Source organism: Colletotrichum lupini, chromosome 8, assembly GCF_023278565.1.
Source record: "Colletotrichum lupini chromosome 8, complete sequence".
Classification (NCBI taxonomy): domain Eukaryota; kingdom Fungi; phylum Ascomycota; class Sordariomycetes; order Glomerellales; family Glomerellaceae; genus Colletotrichum; species Colletotrichum lupini.
Window position 1 is genome coordinate 3,817,620 of NC_064681.1, and position 25,757 is coordinate 3,843,376.

Consider the following 25,757-nt stretch of genomic DNA (forward strand, 5'->3'; position numbering starts at 1 on the left):
TTTTTGACATACATTGCCGACATCTGAAGTATTCCTGGGTCTTTTTTGTTGTTGGCGCCGAAATGGAATTGGTTGTTTGCCTCATTGATCGAGTGTCGGATAACTATCTTCATTGCGTTCGGATGGTTGTGTACTTTACGACAGAGTTCCTCAAATAACCGCCAGTCTAAGAGAGCTGAACTCTCCTCACTCAGTTTTCGTGACAATATCCACCTGTTAAACTTGAATGTTGAAAAGACAGCTCCGCATCAAATCAGCCACGGACTCGGCCGAGATCCCCTTACTCCACTCCGGCCGGGGCAAGCATCGGCCTAGTCTGAATGGTGTCAGGTGATGACAAACCATGACGTGATGGAGTAGCGCTGTCGTTCTCGTCGAAGTCCAACACCGACATGGGCATTGCAGACTTTCATGCTTGGGGATCACACATACTCTCAACAACATCGTCCCAATTGCAACAATTGTACTTATAGAACTCAGTTGCACCATGTCTTTCATGCAGGAGCTCACGTCATGGATGTCCCCAACATCGTTGACCCTGTCCAACCCACCAAAAGCGGGCGACGCGGCCCCGAGCACCGACCAGCTCACACTGCCCAGGGATGGTGGTAAACCCGCTGTAATCGCTTTCCTGCGGCACTGTGGATGCCCATGTTAGTCAATGACCCAAACGATGGATAGGGTTTCGTTCCGTAGGATCGTCAGTGAGACTCACATACCTCACCCACCAGTCGCCGAGAAGACCTTCATCACGCTCCGCGAAGCAGCATCGAAGCATCCCGAAATCGCCTTCATCGCCGTCTCTCACTCGTCAGAGTCGCACACACAGAAATGGCTGTCCGAGGTCGGCGGACCCGGCGATAAGAACCCGGTCCAAGTCATCGCCAACGAAGAGCGCGACGTGTACGCCAAATGGGGACTCGGCGCATCGAGTTTCTGGCACGTACTGAGTCCCTGGGCGCTTTCGGATGTGTTCAAGCTCTCTCGTGAAGAGGGAATCGCCAATAGGCCCACTGAGAGCGGCAACAGATGGCAGACTTCCGGAGCTTGGGCTGTTGATAGGAAGGGTCAGGTTACATGGGGTGGTCCCGCCACGACTGCCTCTGAGATTCCCGATGTTGAAAAGGCCATTGAGACGCTGAAGTAATGTATGTTCTAATTGGTATTGTTCATTTTTGGAAACATTAAATTCGACTTTCGGCAGCTCCAGCGGACCAGCCCTGAACCAAACCGACAAACTTTTCAACCTCTGTCGTTTCCGTCGCCCACGTTGTGAGCAATCTCACCACAGCCTCATCATCCCCTCGCTTCTCCCATACATAAAAGATGAAGTGCTCCTGCAAAACCTTGATCAAGCTCATGGGCAGCACCGCAAACACCTGATTCGTCTCCGTCACAGCGTGAACCGAGAACCCGGCTGCAGCAATACCGCTGGACAACGTCTCGGCGCAGTAATTAGCTAACCGCGCGAGGTCGAAATAGAGATCCTCTCTGAAAAGCTCTGCAAACTGCGCGCCCATGATTCTGCTCTTGGCCAGAAGCGAACCATGCTGCTTGACGTAGAACTCGAACTCGGTCGCTAGACGAGCGTCCTTGACGACCACAGCTTCTCCAAGCAACGCTCCATTCTTTGTGCCTCCGATCCAGAAGATGTCTGTCAACTCCAGGATATCGTGCAGCGTCATGTCGTTTGATTTTGACGCTACTGCTGTCCCGATGCGTGCGCCGTCGAGGAAGAGTATCAGCTGGTTTTGTTCGCAAACCTGCTTGATTGCAGCGAGTTCGTCTCTCTTGTATATCGTCCCAATCTCCGTCGCATTAGAGATGTACACCAACCTCGGCTTTGCCATGTGGGGGAAATGCCAGTTCTCGTCCACCGCGCGTTGAATGCTCTGAGGTGTCAACTTGCCATTGACTGGCGCGACGTTGATAATCTTGTGCCCGCTGGCTTCCACCGCACCAGTCTCTCTTGTCACAATGTGCCCCGAGCTTGCGGCAATGGCAGCTTCGTGGGGCCTTAGACACGCTGCGATGGATATGGCATTGGCTGATGTCCCGCTGGGGACGAAGAAGATTCCAACATCATCGCGACCCAAGTGCCGACGTATCCGTTGCCTGGCAAAGTCGCAATATGAGTCGCCTCCGTAGCCGGCTTCTTGAGATGTGTTGCCGGCGAGAATGGCTTTGAGCAGGGCCGGGTGAGCTCCTTCGCTGTAATCGTCCAAGAAGCTGTAGCGAGGAGTCGCCGTGGGAGCGGGGAATTGTGAAGGCATGTTATGCTGTAAATAGGCGATGAGACGAAAAACAACTACGAGATTCAAACGAGTCACTGGAATCATGAGAATCTGGTCCAGTTTCCCGGTAATTCTATATAGAAGTCCCCATCCCCACCGCAAAGCCCACCGAAGCTTTCAGACGATGACAAAATCCGAGCGTTAGTAAGTGGAACGTTAGTCAACGATAGTCAGTGCGATCGCGGTGGGTCAGCGCTCAACAAAAAAAAAGCGTTATCAGACTTTCCCGAAACTACGGATGTCATGGTCCTTGAGATTACCTGCAAAACTTGACGGTTACATGCGGCGTGACAACGGATAGGTGCGGGTTGACAGTCCGGGGTTCCGGTGCTCGGGAAAGCATGAAGTGTTTGGTTGACCGTGCAGTGCAGTACAATGCGGGGGGAAGAGGTGGCCCAAGACACACATCACGAGGCCGTCGTTGAGGAGATGGTGCTGGTGGCATCCATGGAAAAGTCTATGAAACTCCGGTAGGTCTCAACCATGGAGTCGTCGAGGGGTTTCGGGTACGTAAGAACCTTTTGCGATCTTGGCTTGAGTGGTACGCCGTTTGCTGTGAGGTCGTTTGACTGGTCGTAGAGTTCTGGATATTTGGCGTAAAAAGCCGGGTCAATCTTGTAGTACGATGCACCTTTATCCATGTTCAACTGCTTGAACGCTGCACGAGCATGAGACGGAGACGAGAAGAGAGTGGTGATATCCGGGGCGGGGAGACTGGCTGGGGTATCGTTGTCGCCGGCACCGGATGACAATGACATGGCTGCGATAAGGTCCGTCACCCGGACGTAAACTGTAATTTGAGGCGCGTCGCTTATCAATTCGGACATGACCGCTTCCACCACGTATCCCGAGACGGCGTCTCAAAATATCTGGTCGATAAGAGGGTTGGCGGCGTGGAGCTCTATCAATCGGTCCCGGATCGAGGGGAACGGTATCCAGTCTATCACGCGCGGGTGCGGATGCTTCAGTTGCGTGTCGGTAGGCCGATACCGCTGGTGTAACTTTTGGAATGTCGCGGGCGAGGGGTAGAGTTGCCAGGCCGTAAGCTCGATGATGTGGAAAAAGCGCGTTTTGGCGTACCATGCCATGACATCCGGTCGCGTCATGCTGTTAAACATGGACAAGACCATGAGAACTGGTTGATATATGCTGAACATGGTTGTCAGTCTTGCGTCCTTGTGACATAAGGTCTACTCACCTTTGCATCGACGGTTGGCTGTCCGGATTGAAGCCATTTGCTGCCAGCTTGCTTTTTAGAAGATGCTGGAGAAGCTTGATGTGGTCCGAGAACGGCGAATTTGATATCGGCATGTCTTTTCTCAATGCCATGCTGGACTCCTGAGATGCAGCCATGGCAGTCAGGTACGGCTCTATTCCAGTTTGGTACTCGAAGCTCCAGATGTTGGGGATCTGGGTATAGAGGGGGCTGGTTCCGGTCACATTGATGAGTTCCGACGATAGAAATGCATCCTCAGATTGACCTGGAGTACCGTCAGTTGCTGATCGATGAATCTCAAGATCTTGAATCGCTTACCTGGACCAGGATGATGGGCAAGCGGCGGGTCAAAGTTCAGTGATGATGTGTCGAAAGGTTCCAATTGCATAGATGGTCCTGGAAAAGGGGGCCCTCCATAACAAGTCTGCTTCTTGTCGTATGTTGAGGGCTGTAACGTATGATCTTCTGTCTCCTCAGAGACTTTGCTGTCCTGAGATCCTGTGTCGTTCAAAGTCTTTGACACAGAGTCGCTCAAACCTTGAATGGTGGCAAGCAGTCGCGACATCCTTGCCTGAACATCGACGAGTTGCGCCCGCAACTGCCTGTTCTCACGCTGGAGCTCCTCGATCCGCTCATTGTCAGACTTTCGGTCGGTGTTCACTCTGGTACTCAGCTCCCTCATACGCTCCGCTTGTCTGCGACGGAAAGCCTGCTGTGATAGTCGGTTGCGCAGTCGTCTTAGGTTGATGCAACCCCTCGTTAGCGACTTTCGTTGGGGGTAATGGGGTGCTGCCGTTCACCAGCTAACTCCACCTACTTTCGTTCTTGTTCACTCATTGAAGAGCTCTTATCTTCCTCGTGGGAAGTGTTTCTGGAGGGCGGCATCATGCGCAGATTGCTGAGTGACTCAAAGCTCTCAACTCCATTCTTCAGTTGGGAGTTTGTAGGAGGAAAGTCGCAGACTCATTTCTGTCGCACACTAGATTATCAGGTACCTTACTGGCGTCGTGGAGACCTGCTGTCGGCCCCACCACCTAATGCTCCGTGCCGGGAATGCCGTTACGGTGGCACCGTGAGCTTGCGCTTCGGGCGCGATCGGGACTCCTTGTAGTTGAAGGGCTAGTTGCATCGATTTGGATAGGTATTTAAATGCTTTATTTTTGTGTAGGTCTCCCCAGTCGTGTCGGGACTCGGTGAAAGACACGAGATGTTGTCCGCCATAGCTTGCGAATCCAGACAAATAAATGAGAATATTACATGTCTTTCCGCGAAGCATGTCCTGAGATCTACCAAAGCATTGATCATGCCTCTAACGGAACAATGACGCGGTCAAACCAGACAAGCGGCGCATCGCCCCCCTCCAACCTCAGCCCGACACCAATTTGCGAGACCTTGCCAAGAATATTGACTTTGAACTCAACGGGTACGCATAGTATCGGGATGCCAACTGTCTGTGCCTTCTTTCCTCCCATGTATCCTCGACCAAGCCAATGATTGCCAGACATTGGCTCGAGGTATATCATCGGTGCAAGGTGCGCAAACGCCTCCCCTCCCATTCCAAGAACACGAAGCTCGCATTCGACAACGGAATTCGAACAATCCAAGACTACCTCGAGAGTGCCAAACCCAGTGTTATGGAATTCCCCGACGTGATCTGGGATGGGCAAAGTTGGTAACAAAGGCGGGGCCGGAAGCGAAGGGTACAGCTCGCTTGCGCAAGCCTGCAAATGTTCCAGCTCAGCTTTCTTCCTATCTTTGTATCTTTTCTTTCATTAGGCCTCCGAATAGCCAAAGACCTTGGAGGAAACTTACTGTTTGTTCATATCCGGTCTTTTATCTTTAGGAATTCCTAAGTGTTCCGAGAGAATATGGGTCGCAATCACCTGCGGAGCCTTGACATCCGTGTTGGTGAAGACGATCACGCCTATCTGCTGCGACGGAATCATCATCATCATCGAGATAAACATGTTGACTCCACCGTTGTGGAAATACACCTGCTCGCCTCCCAAAATGGCGGTGTACCACCCCAAGGCATAGCTCACAGGCCCAGTAAACGGTTCCATCGCAGGAGCCACCAAAGTGCGCGGCGTCTTCACCTCTCGATGTCCCGGCTTGGAGATCGGCGCGGACTCGGTCATCATGATGCGCAGGTACTTGGCATAGTCGAGGACGTTTGACACAATGGAACCTGCGCCTTCTTCGCCAGAAGAAGGTTCGTGCGGTAGTTGCAGGTAGCTTCCGTCATCTGGATTGTAGTAGTACTCCTTGGCGAGAACCAAGCCACTCTGTTCGGCATCTCTTAGAGAGAAAAACGTCTCGTTCATGCCCATAGGCTCCCACAGGTACTCTCGGAAGAAATCGCCCAGCCATGATCCAGTCAAGACTTCAATAAGATGGCCCATAGCCCCGAACATCTTGTTGTTATACAAGAAGGTCGTGCGTGGTTCCGCAGCCATTGGTAGATGTCTCAACAGGCGGGTAGTTCCCTGAGCCGTAGCAGCCGGTGCCAAATCATGGGAAGGGTAGCCTGTCCGATGGCTCATAGCGTCCTCGAGAGTGATGTGAGCCGTAGCCCACTCATCGCTGAGAACAAAGTCATCGCGGAGAATGTGGGATACCGGCGTCTTCCAACTGAGTCCAGGGTACACTGACGAGGTCGCGCTTGCATTGTCGATGAGAAGGGAGATGCCGGCGGCAGTGAAGGACTTGGTGGTACTGCCGGTGTAGTAAAGCGTGTGCGGGGTGACGGGTGTAGAATTGAGAACGGCGTAGCCATAACCCTGAGAACATCAGTCCCCCATTGCCAATTGTGAAGTGTTGTCAACTCTTGCACTCGAGACCACGCGAAGTCGAAACGGGGGGGCGGGGCGATCTTTACCTTTGCCCAAGTGTTGTTCCCGTCGACAATTGCAACGGCTAGACCTGGAGCATGCCACTCCTCCCGAATTCGCTCAATAAATTCATCAAGGTCCTTTGAGACTACGCGAGGCACATCTCCGACAGCTTGGTTTTCTTCATGGAGGGGGCGCTGTGCTATGTCTTGTCCGAAGGCTTGGGTTGCCCACAGGGCCACGATTGGAAATCGAAAATGCTTCATCTCAGTCAGTGCATCGTATTCAGTAAGAATGAAGGTGTGATTGAAGGCCACGAAGCTCGGTTGCGACTTCAGTATGAGAGCCAAACAAATGCCGTAAGCCCCTGTATGTAAACCCGGAAGAAAGTCCCCTCACCAGGCGTCTAGCTGCGCCGTAAGATATGTCTGGGGACCAATAGTTGGTGCGGACTTCCCATTGCCTCTTTAGGAAGGTGGTTCACCACATTGACTTCATCGAAGAGGTAAGGCTTCGGCGACATCTACACCAAGTCCGGTACTCATTAATAGCAATCCATGTCTAGGCCGGGGAACGGAAGCTTATTTAACCGGACACAAACAGATTGGAAGAGAATGAAACAATGGCGAAGATTGGAACAAAACATGGATTCAAGAGTGTAGTCGTAAACATGAGGGCTTCCAATGAGTTTGGAAACAAAGTCATTCATTGTCAATGTCCTCAGCCACTCTTTGACTTCCTCGAGATAATGCCGTTGTCCCGAAGATCATTTCATTCTGAAGTCTTTCTTTCAGAACCCTTTGATGACAATGAGACCTCACTCAACCATCGTGGCACCGCGAGAATTATCCTATTTAAGTGCACTCACCATGCAGTCAAATGGTGAGTTTAGAGATGTCATCAGACTCATCTACAACGCATCAACTCCCGACTAAACAAGTTCAAAACCTTACACGAGAAGAACACCATTCGAAAGACCAGACCGAAACACCAGGTTCCGACACCATACTCTCCCTTTCAAAGTACCAAAGTACATCAAAATGAACGCAATCAACGCTGCTCAACTATTTGAACAGCTCAGTGAAGAAGACAAGCGACACTTGGCCAATCTCACAGGTGCCGATATCAAAAGATTGGCGCTTCTGGCCACAATTCGCCTGTTTTCTCGCGGGACTAGTGTCAGGCCTGTCCCCGTAGAAGCGCAGCCAGTGCCGAGCACCGAAGTGGCCCTACCTTCAGACAATCTCGACTTTGAGGACCACCCAGAACAAGAAGAGTTCTGCAATGATTCCTCGTGTCCTTGCAACTCCATCAATTCCCCTGGTATCCCCTCCCACGCCGACGACCGCTCCGCTCCCCAGGAAGCATCTCACGGGTTCATCTTTGGTAGTAACTCAACATTCCGAACTGACTATCAGCTTTGTGCAGATCATGCCCGCATGTATGGGGGCGAATACTGGTGCAAGTCAGAGGAGCCGTCGGACTTGGAGGAGTCATCTGAGGGTGGCAGTGAGATGGAAGAGCGGGGAGAGCCCGTCAACATTTCAGTAGATGATTATATCTATCTTGATGAAGATGGAAACGAGCTGGACTCTGAGGGGCTTGGGCTGTCGGACTTGAGATACGACTTTGAGAGTATGATTTGTTCAAACGAGGAGGACAGAACCAAATAGTCAGGCTATGAAGAGGGCTTTACGCGCCCTGGTAAGGGGCGCGACCGTAGAGCGAGTGCATGTCACTTGATATGTAGATGTAAAGAGTACAAGAAGTAGTGATTGCATGAAACTGGCTTTCATGATCCCGATTTCCTTGTAAAATTCTCATTTCCTTCCAAGTTTTCCAAATCCAACAACCTTAATGCCACCCAAAACGCGCTTCACAACCCTCATCCTCACACCCCTCGCCACCCTCGCCCTCTCATCCTCAGTCGCCGACACCAGCGCCAACACCAATGCCGACTCCCTCGAGGAGCGAAAGTCAAGTAACTCTCAGCAATTCTCACACTGGGAAATCGGGTTGAGGGTATCATCAAAGCAAGTAAGGTAATCATTATTGGATATCTGTGTAACCGGACCATATAACTCCTATCCCCGTATCCATCCCACGCTATAGAAGCCGCTTTGCAAAGCTGGTAAAGCATGAGCAATACGAGACATCCACACCGGAAAGCTCTATAATGTACAGGAATCCCGAGATACGCCGTTGCTTTTCCCTCCAAAAGATGGCGCAAATGGGCGCAGGAATGAATCATACAGAAGGCTCGCTCTTGACTGCTTCTTGGGCACCAACACCCTCAACGGTACCACCGCAAAGCTGGGCTAGCAAAAGATCGTCCATATCAGCTATAGCCGAGTCTGCAAACGGGTCGTCACTTTCGCCCATGGCGGGAGTATTTGCGGAATCTGCGCCTGCATCCTGGCTAGATCTGGCGAAGCGTTTGGCTGTCTGGTCCAGCTTACGGTACATCTCTGCGCGAAGCAGTCGCTCAGCACGGGAGAGGCCGGTAGGCTTGGGATCCTTGTCAACACCAATGAGGACATGCAGATAGTCGCGGGCGAGCAGGCTATAGATGTCTTGAACTTGCGTAGTCAATTCGTCCTGAAGTCGTCGGCATAACGCCTCAAGCTGCTCCTTGACGCTATCGGTGGAGTAGCGGAACATGGTAGCGCTAGAGGTCTCGACGTGGCTGACCATATGATTCTTCATGCGAGCGTAAGAACCAGGGCCTATTGATAGTTAGTTGACGGATACCTGGAAACAAGTAGTGGTAGCCTGGCTTACCTGACTCGGCGACACAAACGTCGTAAGCCGGCTGCATTTCCCGCTGGACAACAGGATGGAAGCCGCGGCTGGCCTCACGCTGCAACTCTTGGACGACTGTGCGAAGTGTCCCAGGGATCTCTCTGAGACGGGCGGTGTGAGCTCGCAGCTGCGTGCTCAGCATGTTGATGCCGTTGTAATCAGCACCCAGTTCTTGGGATCGTGATATGACGCTGCCATGGAAGTCCTCAAGTAGAAGGCGGGCGCTCATAGCGAAGCCCTCAAAGGCCGATGGCAGTCGACGTTGGAAAGTCCGTTCCCAACCACTCGCTAGCTGTCGAGAGATCGGCTCGAGCAGCTCTGCGTTGAAGTCGCGAGGACCAGATGCGCCTGAATAGACTCCCGACCGGCGACATGTTGCCTTGTATGTGGCCCAAAACATTCCACCTTCGCTGCGATGGGCACCCCAGCCGGATGCCGTAGGGCCAGCCGCGCTGGCTGCCATAGGAATCGATAGGTCAAAGTAGTCGTAGATGCTCTCCGACAGGGCGTCTTTCACGGAAACGATGCAGTCATCAACTGCTTTGGCGAAGTCCTGTCAGGTGTTAGTTAATGAGGATAACGTGAATATGGGCCGCAACTCACATTGTCCAGTGTAGTAAGCTGCATTCGCACACGGGTCCCCTCACTCTGCAACTCTCGTTGGCTCAAGTGAGACCGCGATCCATCGTTGGCAGCCCACATCTTCATTGAGTTGAGGAGTTGGCTGAGTTCGGTAAGGAAGCGACGGCCACCAGCAGCGCGGCCGCCTTCGGTGAGCTTCTTAGCGTGCTGCTGAAGTTGAGGAACCTCTGTTTCGTTGACATCCCGGAAGCCATCATTGTTGAAATCATCCTTCTGCAAACGCCCCCGCATCTTCTGGTAAGCGCGGCTGCTCACACAGAAGACGGGCAGGTTGCGGGCGACCTCGTCATAATCACGGATATCCTCGTCGGGATTGAATGTCTCTTCGTCTTCCTCGATTGCAGCCTCTTGGTCCAGCCTACGCAAGTTAGCATGTGTTCATTTCGGCGAGAGCCCCAATTGACATACTCCTTGATACCCATGGCAAAGTCACGCTGAATAGCGCCCTTGGAGTAAATGTTTCTGCCCTGGATACACACCGCCTTGGCTGCCCCAAGCAGCCGCTCTTCCTCTACCTGACTGCTCTTGATTTCCTGCCGCATGTTGGAGAGCAGGGCATCGACCTCCTTGCGCCGCTGACGGATTTCCTTCTTCTGGTTCTTCAGATCCGCCAGCTTCTCATGGATCTTATCCTCTGTCAAAGGCTGCCGGTTCTGGCTGTCGGGATTGTTTTCCTTATCACTATCCGAGTTGCAATCCGAATCATCTGACTCACTGCTACTGGAGTAAGATGACTTGCGTTTCCGACTCTTGGATGTGGTAGCTCCACGTTTGCGTTTCTTGCTCTCTGAGGGGGCGAAGACGGTCTTCCCATCCGCATGTTTACTGGCGAGGTCGTCCCACTTATCCCAAAGCGTGTCAATTTGCTCCAGGCTGTCGACGAGGTCCGACTTCTCTTCCCTGGCGTCATTGAGCTTTCGCTTGAGCCCTCGAAGTTCGCCACGTAGCTTCTCGATTTTGGACCAAGAAGCAGAGATATCAGATTCAATATCAAGACTTTCAGCAGCCTCAGTCACTGAGATATCATCTGTCTTCGAGCAGATGAACGTGACAGCCGAGTAGATACCATCGTACTTGAGTTGGCGCTTGAACGAATCACCCAGTAGTGATTTGGCTGTCTTGTCGTCGACGGCTCTGTTGATAGGAGCAACAATCCAAAGACCGGTGCATGCCTTCATGTAGTTCTGTGCGACAGCAGCACGAGCTGCGTTGGAGTCCTGGACACCAGGAAGATCGACAATGACGGCACCAGTAGACAGGGCGTTTGCCTTTGTGAATATCCGGACAACTTTGATCAGGGGCCAAAACTCCATGGGAACGTCCTTCTTGTGCGGATTCTTCTCCTTGCTATCCACATAACGCTGCATGCTTGCGTACAAGTCCTTCGCGGTGGTTGCTCGCAGCTTTTTGACGCTGCCAAGAACACGGGCGACAGCAGGCTCATTGACCAAACGGTCAGGGTCGCTCTGAGCAATCATCTCCTTTGTTTTGTTCGGGTAGACAGACTTTATCTTGGCGTAGGCGATGCCTGCCTCGCTATCTTCGTTAGCGCATTCGCGTGAAATGTTCCCGCTATCGTCGAGAAGATCAGTAAATAGAGTCTTGAGCTCCTTCTTCCAGTCCTCGACGGAAATAAACTCTATTTCTGAGCGATAGAGCTCCTCGGGGTTTTCGGAGTCGTTATAGGAGATCTCAGTAGGCGAAGCGGTACAGGCGCGCAAGCAATTGGTCGGTAAAAGTCGCTCCTCGTCGAGCAGGGCGTTGATGACAGAGCTCTTGCCAGCACCTGTGTTGCCCACGACACCAACAATGGTTTTGGACGGCCGAGAGCGGGCCTTGAGGTCCTCGATTGCCCTGACCCATGTCATAGCCTGCGTGCCTGGGAGGGAAGCGGTGAGGCTGAGGGGAACCTTGAGGCTTTCGAGGACCTCTAAGCCGATCTTGACGCCTCGTTCAAGGATCTCAGGGGAGGTTTCTGTTGTCCATTGCTCTAGGAAACCGGGGACTTCATCTTGAACGGTAGGTGACTCAGGTTCTTCGACAGAAGCTAGACTTTCGTTGGGTGGGTTGGCGGGGTTGAGAATGGGGTCGGCTTGCTCTTCCTTGACGAATGCCGCAGAGCCCAGTTCAGGCTTGATATGAGGAAGAGAAGCATTGGGTTGGGCAGTTGCCAAAGATGGGACAGTGGTAGATGCTGAAGGGCTTGAACTTCCTGCCGACTGCTGCAGGACCGTATCGGGAACTCTGGGCAGTTCGTGCAAGTTGGCATTCGGCGGCTCAGCCTTGACGCCCTCCATCTTGATTCGGGGCATCGTAAGATTGGTGGTGAGTGACGTGAACGGTGACTAAGCCAATATGGTCGACATGTGAGGCAAGTTACCGTAGGTCGACACTACAGAAGCTAAGGCCGAAGTGCAGGTGATGTTGACCGAGAATCTGATTCATGAAGTTCTGTGCACGAGCGAGCCTGGATTTCGTCAAGCAGCTCTAAGCGGATCGTGGCGGTTTAGACAGTCGTAATTATTGAGACGCGACGGGACGAGAAGCAATTAGTCTTCGCGTCTTAGGCTTGGGCGGGGCAGGAACACCTCTGGAAGGATGGAAGTCGCCATCCCTGTACGTACCCCTGTCGTCCCGCGCAGGAAGGGGCCCCTTCCCATGATTGCTTCGGCAGTGGCAGATCACGTGCCCTTTCCCATCCTGAATCATATTTGATTGGCCAATGGCCCAGAGCGGGTCGTGGCTTCCTGCTGTTGTCGAACTCGGAATGTAGTTGCAGCAGACGTGTACCTTCCGCTGCGAATTTTGCTTATCTAAATTGGCAATTAACACGGAAGGAGCTCCCGGATAGAGGTAGCAGGAAACTGCTTAAGGTTTGAGGCTCTGCTCGAAATACAAGGCAGGAAAGGAAGATCAGCCACAATCCATTGCTAAGGACTGTGCCTTGTGCCTAGGGGGGGACAAGAAGGAATCCAATCAGGTAACACACTGTCACAATTGTATTGATGACATGAGATTTCACCCATCTCAGGGTGATACACACGCCGAAAAAGCCTGTGAAGTTAAGTAGGCAGACAGCAGATGTGCTACCACGAATGCAAGGTCATCGGCATCCCACTTAGAATTCGGTGAGCCTCGGTGTAACCGGTGTACGGTAAGGCGTCTGACTCGCGACCTCCCCTATTCGTATTCGGTGTTGCCGAGGCGCAATCCAAATTCCTCACGATCTCCTTGTTTTTCCGTTCCGCAGGTTTGATTCTCCAGCATTTTGTCTTAGCCCAGCTCATGTGAGGATTTTTGGATAAAAACTCAATTGTTGCCAGATTTGTCTGGGACAAGTGACGATCATCAGCCCTCAGCCCTCACCGACGATAACGCCGCTTTCCCCACCTCCGCTCGTTCTCGCCCTTCCCCCGTCTCAGCCTCCCCTCGCTATCCACACAACAAGCTTTCAACAATACCTCACCAGCCACTTGCCTCACCTCCCTCAAATAACCACCTCATTCCAACAATGGGCTTCATCGGCGCAACGGCAGCAGGCCTCATGGCCGGCCTCCACGGCTACATCCTCGTCCTGGAGATGTTCCTTTGGACCTCGCCCCGCGGCCGCAAGGCCTTCAACCTCACCGCGGACTTTGCCGAGAAGACAAAGGCCCTGGCCGCCAACCAAGGGCTCTACAACGGCTTCCTGTCCGCCGGTCTCGCCTGGGGCATCGCTCACCCCGTCCCCGAGTTCGGGCGCCAGCTCCAGCTCTTCTTCCTCGGTTGCATCGTCGCGGCCGGCGCGTACGGTGGCGCCACGGCGAACCCGCGCATCTTCTTCATCCAGGCTGTTCCGGCACTGGCTTCCATCGGTGCCGTTCTTTCGGGCTACTAAGGGTGTGGACGAGCAACGTCGTGGCCCGGTGGTGATTCGTTTTGGCTTGAAGGAAGCTAGGGCTGGCTGATGAGTGAGACCGTGGCGTAGTGGGAGGTCCGGCTTTGTGTAACCCCACGAAGCTGGTGCCGTTTGGAGAGGATGGAGATATCGCCTTGAATTATCTACTGTATTAACTACTAGCGACTACCTGATAGAAAGCAATTGCCATTCGATGATTTTCGCAACGCTGTAGTAAGATGAGTACCGGGCTAACGGTAGAACCGAGGCATCAAAGTTCTTCCTTTTCACCCCGCTTCCGTCTCTCCTCGGCTCTAAGCTCTTCCTGGTAAGCCGCCTGCTTGTCCGTCCTCTCCTTTCTGATGCGGGACTCTTCCCTGAAGGCCTCCATCTCCTTCAAGTGATCCACCTCAGTGTACTCCTTCACTTGCTCATCCGGGTTGACCCAGTCATAAGGGACACGCTCAGTAATGAGATCACGGTAGACGGGCTTGAACCCCGGGTTGCCCGCCAGCTTTCCTCCCTCGACATTACGTCCGGCCTTGATGACACCGTCATTGAACAGCGATTCCCAGAAACCGCGCTGCTTCTCCGGGTCCGTCTGCGCCGGCACCCAGGCCATCGGTTTGGGCGGGTGGTCCTTGAGGTACGACACGGCGCGATCCCTGCGCTTGCGATAGGCCTTGTACCTGGCTTCCGCATCTGCTTTCTGTGCGGGAGTCAAGTCCAGCTTGAATGAACCGGCTTTTTGTCCTGATGCGCTGCCTTGTCTGGCAGCCAATGGCGGGAGACAAGTCGTGTCAAACCGAGCTTCCCATCTCTCTGGTTTGTCGCTGGCTGCAGTGAGCGCCGACCAGTGACCGTGAAGCGTCTTGGCACGCTCATGTAAGTCGTGGGGCTCCTCTGGGATAGGACTATGATGTCCGCCACGATTGGCAATGGCCATGATGGTTCTGTCGACGCCGGTCTCTTGGATAACTAGCCAAGTGACATCTTGCCGCGTCTCCAGGTTGCGTAGCATGGCAGAGTACGTGTCGTAGTTATCATCCGGGAGCGAGGTCGGGAGCATGCCGTCCCGGAGGGTGTCGCTGATGAGAAGCACCTCCCGGATGGTCGAGTGAACGGCCGAGTCAGGCGGGAGGTCCCGCCAGGGATTCGTGGCTGCGTAGTCGTCTTTACCCGGTTTGGATGAGTCCAATAAGAATGCCCTGATGAGATAGAGGCCGACGCCAAAGAGGGCAAAGACCCTTACTTGTCGACTTTTGAAAAAGGCGATAAACATTCGTTTGGGAGCGCCATGGTCGGCAAAGTCTTGGGGTAGTAGTCCGGACTGCGACATCTTCACCTGTACCGAGTCAATGACTTCAATCTTGTCTTCCGCTGTTGTTGAGAATGATGAGATGTCGTTCGACAAGCTGATACCGTGCAGACGAAACGCTGGGGAAAGAGTCCGTGATAAGACTGGACCTAAAGTCTAAAAAGGAGCTGTCTGAGCTTCCAGGTTTGCGATGACTAGGCAGGCAATCTAACACTAGCGTGTCGGAGCCGGCTCGGCCGATACAACGTGATGGGAATCATTATGATCACTATTCAGATCTTATGAGAATGGAGTTTAGATGACAAGGCATGCGTGGGAGCGGCGGCACGTGGGAGATGGAACCTTCTCACCGCATATCAATAAATAACTGGCTGCGGGTAAGAGGTCTGTTCAGAGAATCTATTTGCGGCGACTGAGTAATGTTGAGGTCGATCAGAACACCATGAGGTCGTCTCAACGTACGAGCATGACGTTCGCGCGTCGCACCAGGAAGGTGAGAATATCGCAGGAACGAGGGGCAACCAAACATTAACGTCGTCTCGTTTTCTCCTGGCGTGTGATCGTCTCCTCCTTTGAGCCTGAGCAAAAACGGATGCCATTAAGATGCCGTTTGACCGCATGAAACAGACCAGAATGTTTAAACTCTCCCTTGAACTTGTTCCAACCCTCTTGGCCAATGAGGCTAATGGAGGGGGTTAGGGATGCGAGTCGTGGTGAGGTGAGACTGGCTGGGGCGCGAGACATGAGATGAGATGAGGAGGCGGGCGACGTGGAGACTGAGTGAGTGAGTGAGTGAGTGAGTGCATGAGCATGAGCGAACGGGTCAGAGCCTAGAAGGTGTTGGATGAGATGCGGATACCCGGAAGGGCTGGGCTATGAGTGGCATTCCTTTTTTCCCCCTTCCTTTTGGCGATTGTGTTTTCCCTCGCTTATTGCATTGTGGTTTCTTCTGCGGGTACGACTACCTGGAATTGAGAATTCTGCCTCTTCATGTCAACTTTGGTCAAGAAACCCGACTCATCTCTGTGATCGTCACCCGACAGCTCTGAAGAGGGAAAGGAAGGATGAGAGGCTACCTTAGGCACATAGGCGAGTTTAGTGTAAAAGGTCAGTGAGCCTCTAGGGGATGACCCCTGGAAAGTTTAGCCAGATTTTAGCATCCGATCCAAGTGCGAATCCCAGCCCAAGCCCTGCAGCAAAGCCCGATGGCTTGAGGTTGGACTGCCCTGAACGGGGGTGACTGGCTGCCCTGCCTTAATTGTCCGAGCTCTTGCCCTGCGTCCAACATCAGTGTGGACGCCCCAGGGTGGGGTCACGTGTGACGCACGTGATGCAACTATCGTCATTGTCGTCTTGCAGCACAGCTCCTGCCTGACAATTGGGGAAGGTGCGTGCCTCACTGGGGTAGGCAGGTAGGTGCCTTGAGTTGCTGGAGTAAGGTAGGGTATCACAAATTAAAAGTGGAAGGCAGCGAGGGGAAACGACAAAGGCAACAAGTCAGCAGGAGCACTGCATTAAAGCACGAAAACAGGCAGTAGCTGCGTAGCATTATGTACCTGAATATTGATCTGTACCTTCCTCGAACACAAGGCCAAGTCTCCAACGTCATCCGCTCTTACCTTCCTTTCCCCGGTACTTCCATCCAGAAAAACGTGTGGCCGGGACCGGATAAACCACGGGCAACACCTTTTGGGGGCTTAGCGGCTGTCCCGTCCCCACAGTTCCTCCCTGGTCCACACCATCGTGGGTCATTCCTAGCTGGCAATTTTCCTTTCAAACCTTTGATTTTTTCGACGAGACAGCTCACCCTCCTCACCCACCCTCGCACGACGAACCGCATACGCTCGCGAACCGACCTCTCGGTATCTCGATCAATCCATCGTTTAGCAAGCCTGACATCAGCTACCTGCATCCCGCATCACTTCACGTGTATCATCATCTACAGCCAGTCGCGCGCCGACAAACCCACAACTCAATTACAGAATCCCTTTCGTGACCTGTCCACGAGAGATCGATCAGCAACTACCGAACCACCAAAAAAATATCACCACCCCTGCGCGCTGTTTGCACACCCCCAGACACTTGCTCATCGCCAGATACCTACTTTGCGCATAATTAACCATGCCTTCGAATCTACCATCAAGCTTCGCCTCGGCCGCCGCCGGCCAAAACGCCAACCGCGACGCGAGAGGCGGTCGACAGGACGGACGTGGAGCTGGCAGCGGGGAATGGTTAGTGACTTTCCCCATTTCGCCCAACAAACCCCCATCGCAACCCTGCTATTCTCTGTGCTTCCTGTTTGCGTCTGGAGATGATGAAGAAAAGTTGGCGTTCGCGTGATATTGGTGATGGTGACTCTATAGACCGCCACCTCGTTGGGTTCTCGCCACGTTGTCGCAATATCGCCAGACATCAGGATGCACAGCGCGGCTAGGATGTGACTGAGAGCCTGTACTAACGCCGCAAGCAGGGCTCGACGTGACGGCAGAGTTAACGGCACCCTGACCTTTCGACGATCCTCGACGACGCCCGGTCAGCCATCCCAACCCGCAGCCTCGTCCGAAAACGCCTTCCCCTCTACACCGCTCGACTCCGGCGCAGTTCCTCAGACCCCTGGCGCTGCGACATACGACTATCCTGCCCCTTCACAGTATCAGAAGGACTCAATTGTCGGTGTGTACAAGAACGGTGCGGCGGAAATAGACGCTTCCAATGTTTTTGAATCGGGATGGACTCCGGGACACACAAATGGAAGCGCTGCGCGAGGTTGGGGAAAAACCAACAATAACCACAATTCGCAAGATCCTGCTGCCTGTTGGAACAACCGGGGTGACAACAACCCCGTTGCTATCAATGGCATGTCTGAAGAGGAGAAGGAGGTGCGTCGGTCATTTGGAGCAGGCCACCGGGTAAATAATGCTAATATGAGACAGGCATTCGCATCTGATGTCAACTCTACTCTGAAGCCTCCCATCCAGAAACAGGAGGGCACCCAGGGACCGGGACCGAATGGACGGAAGGCGTCGCTATCACACGGTAGCGCCGCCGGATACGGATTACAATCGCCCTCGTCTGCCTCTAGACCTGGTACCCGGCGCCGAGAGACGACGGATTCCAACCCTTTTGGCAGCGGTCCCCTCGCTTCACCAAGTGCCACACGATTCGCTCGCGATGACCAACAGTCTTTCCTGTTTGGTCGCAAGAACAACGACGTCAAGGAGCAGGAGCCAGGCGAGGATGAAGGTGCTGGACAGCCTCAGTCTAAGCCGCCTTTTGGAAACCTGACGCGTAGCAACACGGCGGGTAATCCTTCCATGGGTGCCAATATCAGTTCTCTCTGGGGAGCTTCTCAGCCTCCTTCGGCCGGGGGTGCTGCTGGTGGCGGCGGCGGCGGTGGCATGGGTAGTTTCGGCCAATTCGCTTTGCCAACTCCAACTTCGACTATTGGCGGTGGCAACCGTGGTGGAAGTCGCTTTGCAAACCTTATGAACAAGGAAGGCACCGACAGTCCCGCAATCAAGCCTAATGAAGCCTCGACCCCAGAAGCAACCCGATCTTGGCGATCCCGGCCCCGAACCGATACCGACCCCTTCGGCGGAGACGACAACTTATCTGGCAGCGCCGCACTCGGAGGTGCTCGAGACACCAGTCCCCCGCCGATCCCCAACCCTACCAATATTGGGATGTTCGAGACCCCGGTCAAAGGTTCAACTCAAGATTTTGGCATGTCTGGACTGAACCTGGGACGCCCTTCGGAAAACGAGCCTGGCCCAGCGAGCCCGTCAGAGACGAACCCTTATCGCAGCCCGCCGGCCGACCGAAACGAATCACAGGAGGAAGGATCGGGTGAGAAGCATCACGGCGGTGTGGCTGTGGGCGCTGAACAGAATCCTGGCTTCGGCACCGTGTCGCGCGGCTTCCCGACGCACGCTTTTGACGGCAGCGATCGCAGTCAGACCAGTAGCGCTGGACCTAGAGGTTACGCCTCAGGCTGGCCTGTCCCTCTGTCTACGGGCACTCCTGACCGTGAACGCGCCGGGTTCGGCGGCGGAGTTTTCGGCAATGCTCTCTTCAGTCCTATGGGCACTGATCTCCAGTCTCCAGGACTGTCGAGTATCGGAGGTGGCGTCTTCGGCTCGGCTAGTGCTGCTGGCCTCGGTGGCCCAGGCACTATTGGCCGCAGTAAGTTGGGTTCTCTCTTCCCAGCTGCCATGCAAGCACAAATGCAAGGACACGAGCAGGAGAACTTGAGTGATTCGTTGCCCGACCTTCGGCAGAGCAACCCTCTCGGTGCAATCGGCCGTAATAACTTCAGTGTTGCGCCCAGAGACACCGGCAGCCCTCTCCGCAGCGGCCGGGGAGGAGTCTTTGAGGAAATGTTCCCCTCTGACCCTACTCGAACTCATAGCGGATTTGGAGGTGCCGACCACCCTGGCGCTGCGGGCATCGGCCACCCCCAAGCATTCACTCCCGGAGCTTCCACCGGTGGCGAGTTCGGGTCGACTCCTGTGCGCCAGATGGTCATGCCTGACCGTATGCGCTGGGTTTATCTCGATCCTCAAGGACAGGTTCAGGGCCCTTTCAGTGGTCTCGAGATGAACGACTGGTACAAAGCCAACTTCTTCACTCCCGATCTTCGGGTTAAGAAGGTTGAAGACCCCGAGTTTGAGCCTCTTGGACAGCTCATCCGCCGCATCGGAAACTCTCGCGAGCCTTTCCTGGTTCCCCAAATCGGCATCGCCCATGGCCCACCGTCTCAGGCTGGACCATTCTCTCCCAGCGGCAACGTGGGTGTCATTCCTCCTCTCAGTGGTGTCTTCCCCAGCTTTGGTAGGACATTGACCGCGGAGGAGCAGAACAACCTCGAGCGAAGGAAGCAGGAGGAACAGCAAGCGATGGCACAACAGCGAGACTTTATGATGAGGCAGCAAGCCATCACCCGACTGCAAGGTCAAGGCCCAGGTGGTGTCCCAGGTTCTTTGCACCACCAGCACAGCGCTCACAGCTTGCAGAGCCAACCTAGCTTCAGCAGCATCTCCTCGCCGATTGGTCCTCACACCCAGCAGCCACCCATCGGAGGTGGAGCCGGCCCGACGTCTGGGTTTTTTGACTCGGCTACCCAGCAGGGATCTACTCAACCCCCTGTTGGTTCTGGACTCGACCATTTTCGTGAAGAGGAACTTGCCACACTGAACGCTTCCGAGCGCCAGATGCTTGCGAATGTTCCAGTCCCGCCTAGTCTTGCAGGTCTTTTTCCTCAGCAACCGGTCGGCGCTCCCGCGAATGAGGGCAACCTCCGGAACCACCTCCCCGGTACCGAGCAGTTGGACAAGGACGAAGAGGGATTTCGTGAGCGCTTGAAAGAGTTTGAGGATATCCGTGCCGAACGCGACTCCGAGCAGTCCCAGGAAGCCGCTACCAGCCAGAGCATTCAGGAAGATGTTGCTCAAGATGTTTCCGCTCCTGCCATGGCTCAGGCTATCAGCAACGAGCACCACAAGTCCCCCGCCCCTGGCATGAAGGAGATTATGGAGGAGGAGCATCAGCTTTCATTGACTCAGCGTGTCCAGCAAGCTCAAGCTGCCGCCGAAGCTGCAAAGAACGCTGCTGCCGGCCTTCCGATGCCGTTCCCTCCCCCCCTACCTGCAGCTGGTACACCTCTCCCGGCCCCCACCGCCCAGCGTGTCCGTTCCAACTTGCCCGAGCAGTATAATCGTTCCCAGACTGGAACTCCCGACACTGGGTCCGCCACTGAGCCCCCGCCATTGGCTCCTTGGGCCAAGGAGGCCGCTAGTCGCAAGGGACCTAGTCTGAAGGAGATTCAGGAAGCTGAAGCGCGCAAGGCTGCCAAGGCTGAGGAGGTTGCCGCCGAGCGTCGTCGTTTGGCGCTTGAGCAAGAGGCTGCGGCTCTTCGCGAGCGCGAGAAGGCTATTGTCGCTGCTACCGGCCTGCCTACCACCAGCACTTGGGGTAACGGCTCCCCTGTTGCCGCCGTCAGCCCTTGGACCAAGCCTGCCGTTGTCAAACCCACTCCAGGCACCAGCACCCCCAGCAAGCAGAAGACTCTTGCCGACATTCAGCGTGAGGAGGAAGTGAGAAAGCTCAAGGCTAAGGAGGTTGCCATCCAGACTGGACTGGCTACTGCTGCTGCCGGCAAGCGTTATGCCGACCTTGCGACCAAGCCCAATGCTGCCCCTGGCCTCGCTCAATCCAGCACGCCCGCCCCGCCTCCTGGTCCCGGCTGGGCGACCGTCGGAGCCGGCGGTAAGGTCAAGGTGCCCACCGGACCTGCCTCTCAGACGAGATCCGTTAGTGCCGCTGGCATAAAGCCGGTCCCGGTTGTTGCAAAGCCGGCTGTCAAGCCTGTTGCCACCGTGATTGCGGCCGCCCCTGCTAAGGGCAACGTTGCCATGGATGAGTTCAACAAGTGGCTTCACCACGAGTTGTCCCGTGGCCTTAACGGAGTTGATGGTAAGTCAACCAGTTCAACCTAGACCTGAAATTCAGTGCTAACGTCGTTTTTAGTGGACACTTTTGCTGGCATCCTTGTTGAACTCCCCCTTGAGGATGGTATCATTGCAGACGCCGTTTACGCCAACTCAAAGACGATGCACGGAGCACACTTTGCTGAAGAGTTTGTTCGCCGCAAGAGACTCGCCGACAAGGGTATCGTTGAGAAGCAAGGCGCTGTTGACAGCAAGACGGGCAGCTCTTCCAGCGGATGGAACGAGGTTGCCAAGAAGGGCGGCAACAAGGAGACGCCCCCTGCTGCTGCCGGAGATGCCGGTATCCAAGGCGCAGGCTTCAAGGTTGTGCCCACGCGCAAGAAGGCAGGAAAGAAGAGCAACTAGGAGCAGCCACCCGCTGCCGCTGGTGACGCTGGTATCAAAGGCACCCGCAAGAATGCGAGAAGGAAGAACAATTAGAAAATGCTGTGGGAAAATTCGCGGCGGAAGATGGCCTGGAAGTCTCTGATTAGGCGATGCTTGACGATCATGTCTAAACGGCGAAGTTGTGGCTCAGGATTACTGTCATTGGTACACAGCGTATGTAAGCGCTCTATTGTAGCGATAGGTAGCATGTCAGAAAGCATTGTTGTAAGGGCGTGTCCCACATTACAGCGTGATGCCACTTTTGGCTGGCTTGCAGCTTTATGAGATGGGCCATGGTGAGTGAGTCTTTGAAGTACTTGAGGTCGAAGTTGAGGTACCTAAGGTGGAGATGTTTTCGGTGAGATGCAAGGTGAGTGGCTTATGTAATGCGGTAGGTGAAAATTTGCCCCGCCCCCACCATGGAAATTTCGATTTCACAGGGCATCGAAACACGCCGAATTCACCGTCTGAGTCACTTGATCTTCGACCAAGACGAACATTGTCACCTGTGATATTCTAGACAAAATCGAACTACGAGTGAGCCTAACTCCTTTATCTCTGGATACTTTCTATCCAGAAAAAGCGAGGTCATCGAGCATTTCTTTCTGGCGAAACTACCCCGCGACGCGCGGGGCAGAAAAGAAAAGGTCACTTATCGCGACCCAGAACCCCTCGATATCACAAGCGAGGCGCAACCATTGATTCCACATTCGAATACATCATTTGAGCCATGACGGATGCGCAAACAAATGGCCCTCAGGCTACGGCCTCGCTGCTTTCCCGGTTCACAGATGGCGCCTACATCGATGTCTTGACGTCTTCAGTGGCTAAGGATCTTATTACCAGATTTACCACCAGTCTTCAAGCCCAGACCGGCGGAGAAAATGCCAATCCCACAGCAACGTCAAAAGAGTCACTATCTGAAGATGAGATCGCTATAGGTCTTGCCGCCCTCAACGCGTTTTTGCAGTCAAACGTCACGGGTCCCGTGCTGGAGCACGCTCACAAGGTAGAAGCACTCTTCACTGAGGCCTTCACGGCAGGCAATGACGAAAGAGGATCATCAGCAGACACCCTCAAGGCGCTACGCAAAGACAGTCTCAAGGCCCTCGAAGTCGACGGCGTCTCACCGTATCCTTATATCCCGCACATCGAGCTCTTTGCGCTCGCCCGCTTTGTCTTCCACGAAGCCTCCTCGGCCAGCGATGCCATCATCAAGCTCTCTTCTTCTGCCTCATCCCGCCTGAGTCTGCCCTGGGCCCGCCTACGCGTCAACGTATGGCACTTCAAGCTGCTCAGCCAGCCGTCCCTCGGCCCCGGCGCCAACTTTGCAAAGGCATCGCAGTGGATTGACGTCCCGACGCTGGCGGAGCAGATTAACCTCGGCATCGAGACCGTCCGGAAGCAAATCCTTGACGAGGATGTGTGGTCGACGAGCGAGGAGGCCTGGTCACGCGAAGAGAGGGTGCAGTTCTTGCTTGAGGTGTCCAACACGCAAATTATGCTCGGCCGCGATGACCGGGCGCGCGAGGCGCTAGAGGAGGCGACTAAATTGAACAACTTTGCGTACGCGCTCTCTGGTGCGCTGGGAAAGAGGACGAAATTCCAGGAGAAGAGCACGAGTCAGCTTGTTGTTCTCGCAAAGAGCGATGCAACGACCGAGGGCGAGGGGTCGGCAGCAGATGACGAGGAGGCCAAGCCTGAGGCTGTTGCCCTCAACGATGATACCCTGCTTGAAGAGATTCAGTTCTCCAAGGAGGCGAGCGGCAAGCATGGAGAGCTCGCTGCCACATCTTCAGGGCTTCCCGCGGCGCTGGCAGATTTGTCTCCAGAGGCGCAGCCGCAGCTGTCGCCCCTCGACCAGATTATTCTCCTTACTGAAGCAACACTCAAGGACACCTTCTCTCCCGTCGACACTCTGACCTCAGAGGAGGTCCTCCCCTACGCCGTGCGCGTGGTTTCGGACAAAGCTACAAACTGGCAAATCTACTCGCAAGCACTGCTTGTCCGCTCCCGCATTGAAGTTCACCGCAGCAGAACAGTCGAAAGAGGTGTTCTGCAAATGCAAGCCGTCGTGGACCAAGTCGTCGTCGACACCTCGGAAGCACCCCGCCCGAAAGCCGAAGATGTCGCCAACAACGAACCCGCCGACGTCCCCGCCATCGCCGTCTCTGCCCCAGGTGAGCCCGAGATCGACACTGCCGTCGCGGCACCCGTCGACACGGAGAAGCCCACATCTTTCTTCCCCGCCGCCAAGGAAACGGATACCGCCCCCGCCCACGTCCGGCTGCAGTACATCCACGCACTCTCTTCCCCTCCCAAATGGCACCTCGAGTCCGAACTCGCCTATTCATGGGCCGGTGTCGGCTCCCTCGTCTCCGCCCTCGAAATCTTCAAGCGTCTGCGCCTCTGGGCCGAAGTCGCGCTCTGCCTCGCCAGCAGCGCCTCCAACGACGACGACTCAGGCCGCGGCAACGGCGGCGAGGAGAAGGCCAAGGCGCTCGTGCGCTGGCGGCTGTTCCATCGCACGGGACAACCTCTCGTCGAGAACGCGGATGCTGATGCGGAGGACCTTGACGCGCGGGATGTGACGTACCTCAACCCTGCCGACTTCATCGGCCCCGAACGAAGTCCGCCGCCGCCAAACGCGCCGAGGCTGTTTTGTATCCTCGGTGATTTGGAGAACGAGCCGGCGCACTGGGAGCGGGCTTGGCAAATTTCGAACCGGCGGTTTGCGCGCGCGCAAAAGTCGTTGGGAGAGTGGTACCTTTCGCAAAAGGAGTGGACCAAGGCGCAGGACGCGTATAAGCTCGCGACGCAGTGTAACCGGCTGAGTCCCGAGATGTGGAGCCGTTTGGGCGATATCAGTCTCCGGCTGGGCCAGTTCCCGGATGCCGCGGAGGCGTATAGTCGGGCGATTGGCGCCGCTGGGGATGTCGTTGGCGGCGAGGACGCGAGGACGTGGAGTAACTTGGGTAGTTCGCTTTGGAGCATGTACCTCGAGGCCGTGGAGGAGGTCAAGAAGCAGATGATCGAGGAGAAGAAGAATGGCACGGCGGAAGCAAATGCGTCAACCGAAGAAGCAGAGGACGAAGATGACGAGGAGCCGAAGAAGCGGGAGAGCAAGGCCAAGGACCCGGCTACGTTGCTATCCCAGTCCCTGGCGGCCTACAAGCGCGGCGCATCGATCGCGCAGGATAATTGGCGCATCTGGGACAACGTCCTCACCCTCGCGTCGCGGATGCGTCCGCCCGCCGTCTCGGAGATGGTGCAGGCCCTCCGCGCCATCATCCGCATCCGCAACACCGAGGACGCGCTCGACGACGACGTCCTCCGCGCGCTGCTCCAGGAGAGCGTGCTCACCAAGGAAAAGGAGAATGACGAGAGTAAGACGGGGGTATACGTCCCGCCGCGGGGTACTATTGAGAAGGCCGTCGTTGCGCTTTTCGAGGAGAGTGTTGTGCCGCTTATCACGACACGGTCAGAGCTGTGGGAGCTTGTTGTCCGAGAGCGGGTGTGGAGACGGGACTACGCCGGCGCCGTGGATGCTGCGGAGAAGGCTTGGAGGGCGGCGATGGGGGCCGGTGCAGGCGGTGGGTTGAAGGCTTCTTCGGCGGGTTCGGGCGGGGCCGGGGACGATTTGAGCCGGAATTGGCTTGCGGATAAGGGGGCGTGGAAGGTTGTTGTCGCGAGGACGGATGAGCTTGTTAGTGTGTTGGAGAACTTTGGGAGCGAGGTTGAGAGTGTGGGCAGTCGGTGGAGGGGCAAGGCGAGGAATCCGGTCAGGAGTGTGATGAGTAGAGGAAAGGAGGCGTGGGAGGGGACGGAGGAGTGGGTATTGTTGGAGGGGATGATGGACGGGTTGAAGTTGTGAGGTTTAAGTCCGTAATGGTGATGGATGGCGC

At 54.9% G+C, this 25,757-nt stretch overlaps 10 protein-coding genes across 10 annotated transcripts; 5 read left to right on the forward strand and 5 right to left on the reverse strand.

Annotated features, from left to right (window-relative positions):
* Positions 1-487: 487 nt before the first annotated feature.
* Positions 488-1,147, forward strand: CLUP02_15618 (uncharacterized protein; the record flags this gene model as incomplete). The annotated part of the gene is made up of 2 exons (XM_049294542.1): positions 488-653; positions 732-1,147. The coding sequence occupies 2 exons, from the start codon at positions 488-490 to the stop codon at positions 1,145-1,147; spliced, it is 582 nt and encodes a 193-aa protein (XP_049151688.1).
* A 37-nt stretch (positions 1,148-1,184) lies between these two features.
* CLUP02_15619 (beta-eliminating lyase) lies at positions 1,185-2,273 on the reverse strand (the record flags this gene model as incomplete). Its single annotated transcript, XM_049294543.1, has 1 exon — positions 1,185-2,273. The coding sequence occupies one exon, from the start codon at positions 2,271-2,273 to the stop codon at positions 1,185-1,187; it is 1,089 nt and encodes a 362-aa protein (XP_049151689.1).
* A 428-nt stretch (positions 2,274-2,701) lies between these two features.
* CLUP02_15620 (uncharacterized protein) lies at positions 2,702-3,121 on the reverse strand (the record flags this gene model as incomplete). Its single annotated transcript, XM_049294544.1, has 1 exon — positions 2,702-3,121. One exon carries the CDS (start codon positions 3,119-3,121, stop codon positions 2,702-2,704), a length of 420 nt encoding a protein of 139 aa, XP_049151690.1.
* A 33-nt stretch (positions 3,122-3,154) lies between these two features.
* On the reverse strand, positions 3,155-6,864 carry CLUP02_15621 (penicillin-binding protein; the record flags this gene model as incomplete). Its single annotated transcript, XM_049294545.1, has 9 exons — positions 3,155-3,443; positions 3,493-3,775; positions 3,829-4,247; positions 4,328-4,437; positions 4,511-4,796; positions 4,876-5,271; positions 5,323-6,290; positions 6,344-6,735; positions 6,795-6,864. 9 exons carry the CDS (start codon positions 6,862-6,864, stop codon positions 3,155-3,157), a joined length of 3,213 nt encoding a protein of 1,070 aa, XP_049151691.1.
* A 517-nt stretch (positions 6,865-7,381) lies between these two features.
* Positions 7,382-8,014, forward strand: CLUP02_15622 (uncharacterized protein; the record flags this gene model as incomplete). Its single annotated transcript, XM_049294546.1, has 1 exon — positions 7,382-8,014. The coding sequence occupies one exon, from the start codon at positions 7,382-7,384 to the stop codon at positions 8,012-8,014; it is 633 nt and encodes a 210-aa protein (XP_049151692.1).
* A 574-nt stretch (positions 8,015-8,588) lies between these two features.
* Positions 8,589-12,097, reverse strand: CLUP02_15623 (uncharacterized protein; the record flags this gene model as incomplete). Its single annotated transcript, XM_049294547.1, has 4 exons — positions 8,589-9,067; positions 9,123-9,696; positions 9,747-10,143; positions 10,194-12,097. 4 exons carry the CDS (start codon positions 12,095-12,097, stop codon positions 8,589-8,591), a joined length of 3,354 nt encoding a protein of 1,117 aa, XP_049151693.1.
* A 1,199-nt stretch (positions 12,098-13,296) lies between these two features.
* CLUP02_15624 (uncharacterized protein) lies at positions 13,297-13,662 on the forward strand (the record flags this gene model as incomplete). The annotated part of the gene is made up of 1 exon (XM_049294548.1): positions 13,297-13,662. The coding sequence occupies one exon, from the start codon at positions 13,297-13,299 to the stop codon at positions 13,660-13,662; it is 366 nt and encodes a 121-aa protein (XP_049151694.1).
* Positions 13,663-13,933: 271 nt separating this feature from the next.
* On the reverse strand, positions 13,934-14,944 carry CLUP02_15625 (uncharacterized protein; the record flags this gene model as incomplete). Its single annotated transcript, XM_049294549.1, has 1 exon — positions 13,934-14,944. The coding sequence occupies one exon, from the start codon at positions 14,942-14,944 to the stop codon at positions 13,934-13,936; it is 1,011 nt and encodes a 336-aa protein (XP_049151695.1).
* Positions 14,945-17,101: 2,157 nt separating this feature from the next.
* On the forward strand, positions 17,102-21,831 carry CLUP02_15626 (GYF domain-containing protein; the record flags this gene model as incomplete). The annotated part of the gene is made up of 3 exons (XM_049294550.1): positions 17,102-17,211; positions 17,451-21,451; positions 21,506-21,831. The coding sequence occupies 3 exons, from the start codon at positions 17,102-17,104 to the stop codon at positions 21,829-21,831; spliced, it is 4,437 nt and encodes a 1,478-aa protein (XP_049151696.1).
* A 751-nt stretch (positions 21,832-22,582) lies between these two features.
* Positions 22,583-25,726, forward strand: CLUP02_15627 (TPR repeat-containing protein; the record flags this gene model as incomplete). Its single annotated transcript, XM_049294551.1, has 1 exon — positions 22,583-25,726. The coding sequence occupies one exon, from the start codon at positions 22,583-22,585 to the stop codon at positions 25,724-25,726; it is 3,144 nt and encodes a 1,047-aa protein (XP_049151697.1).
* Between the last annotated feature and the right edge of the window lie 31 nt (positions 25,727-25,757).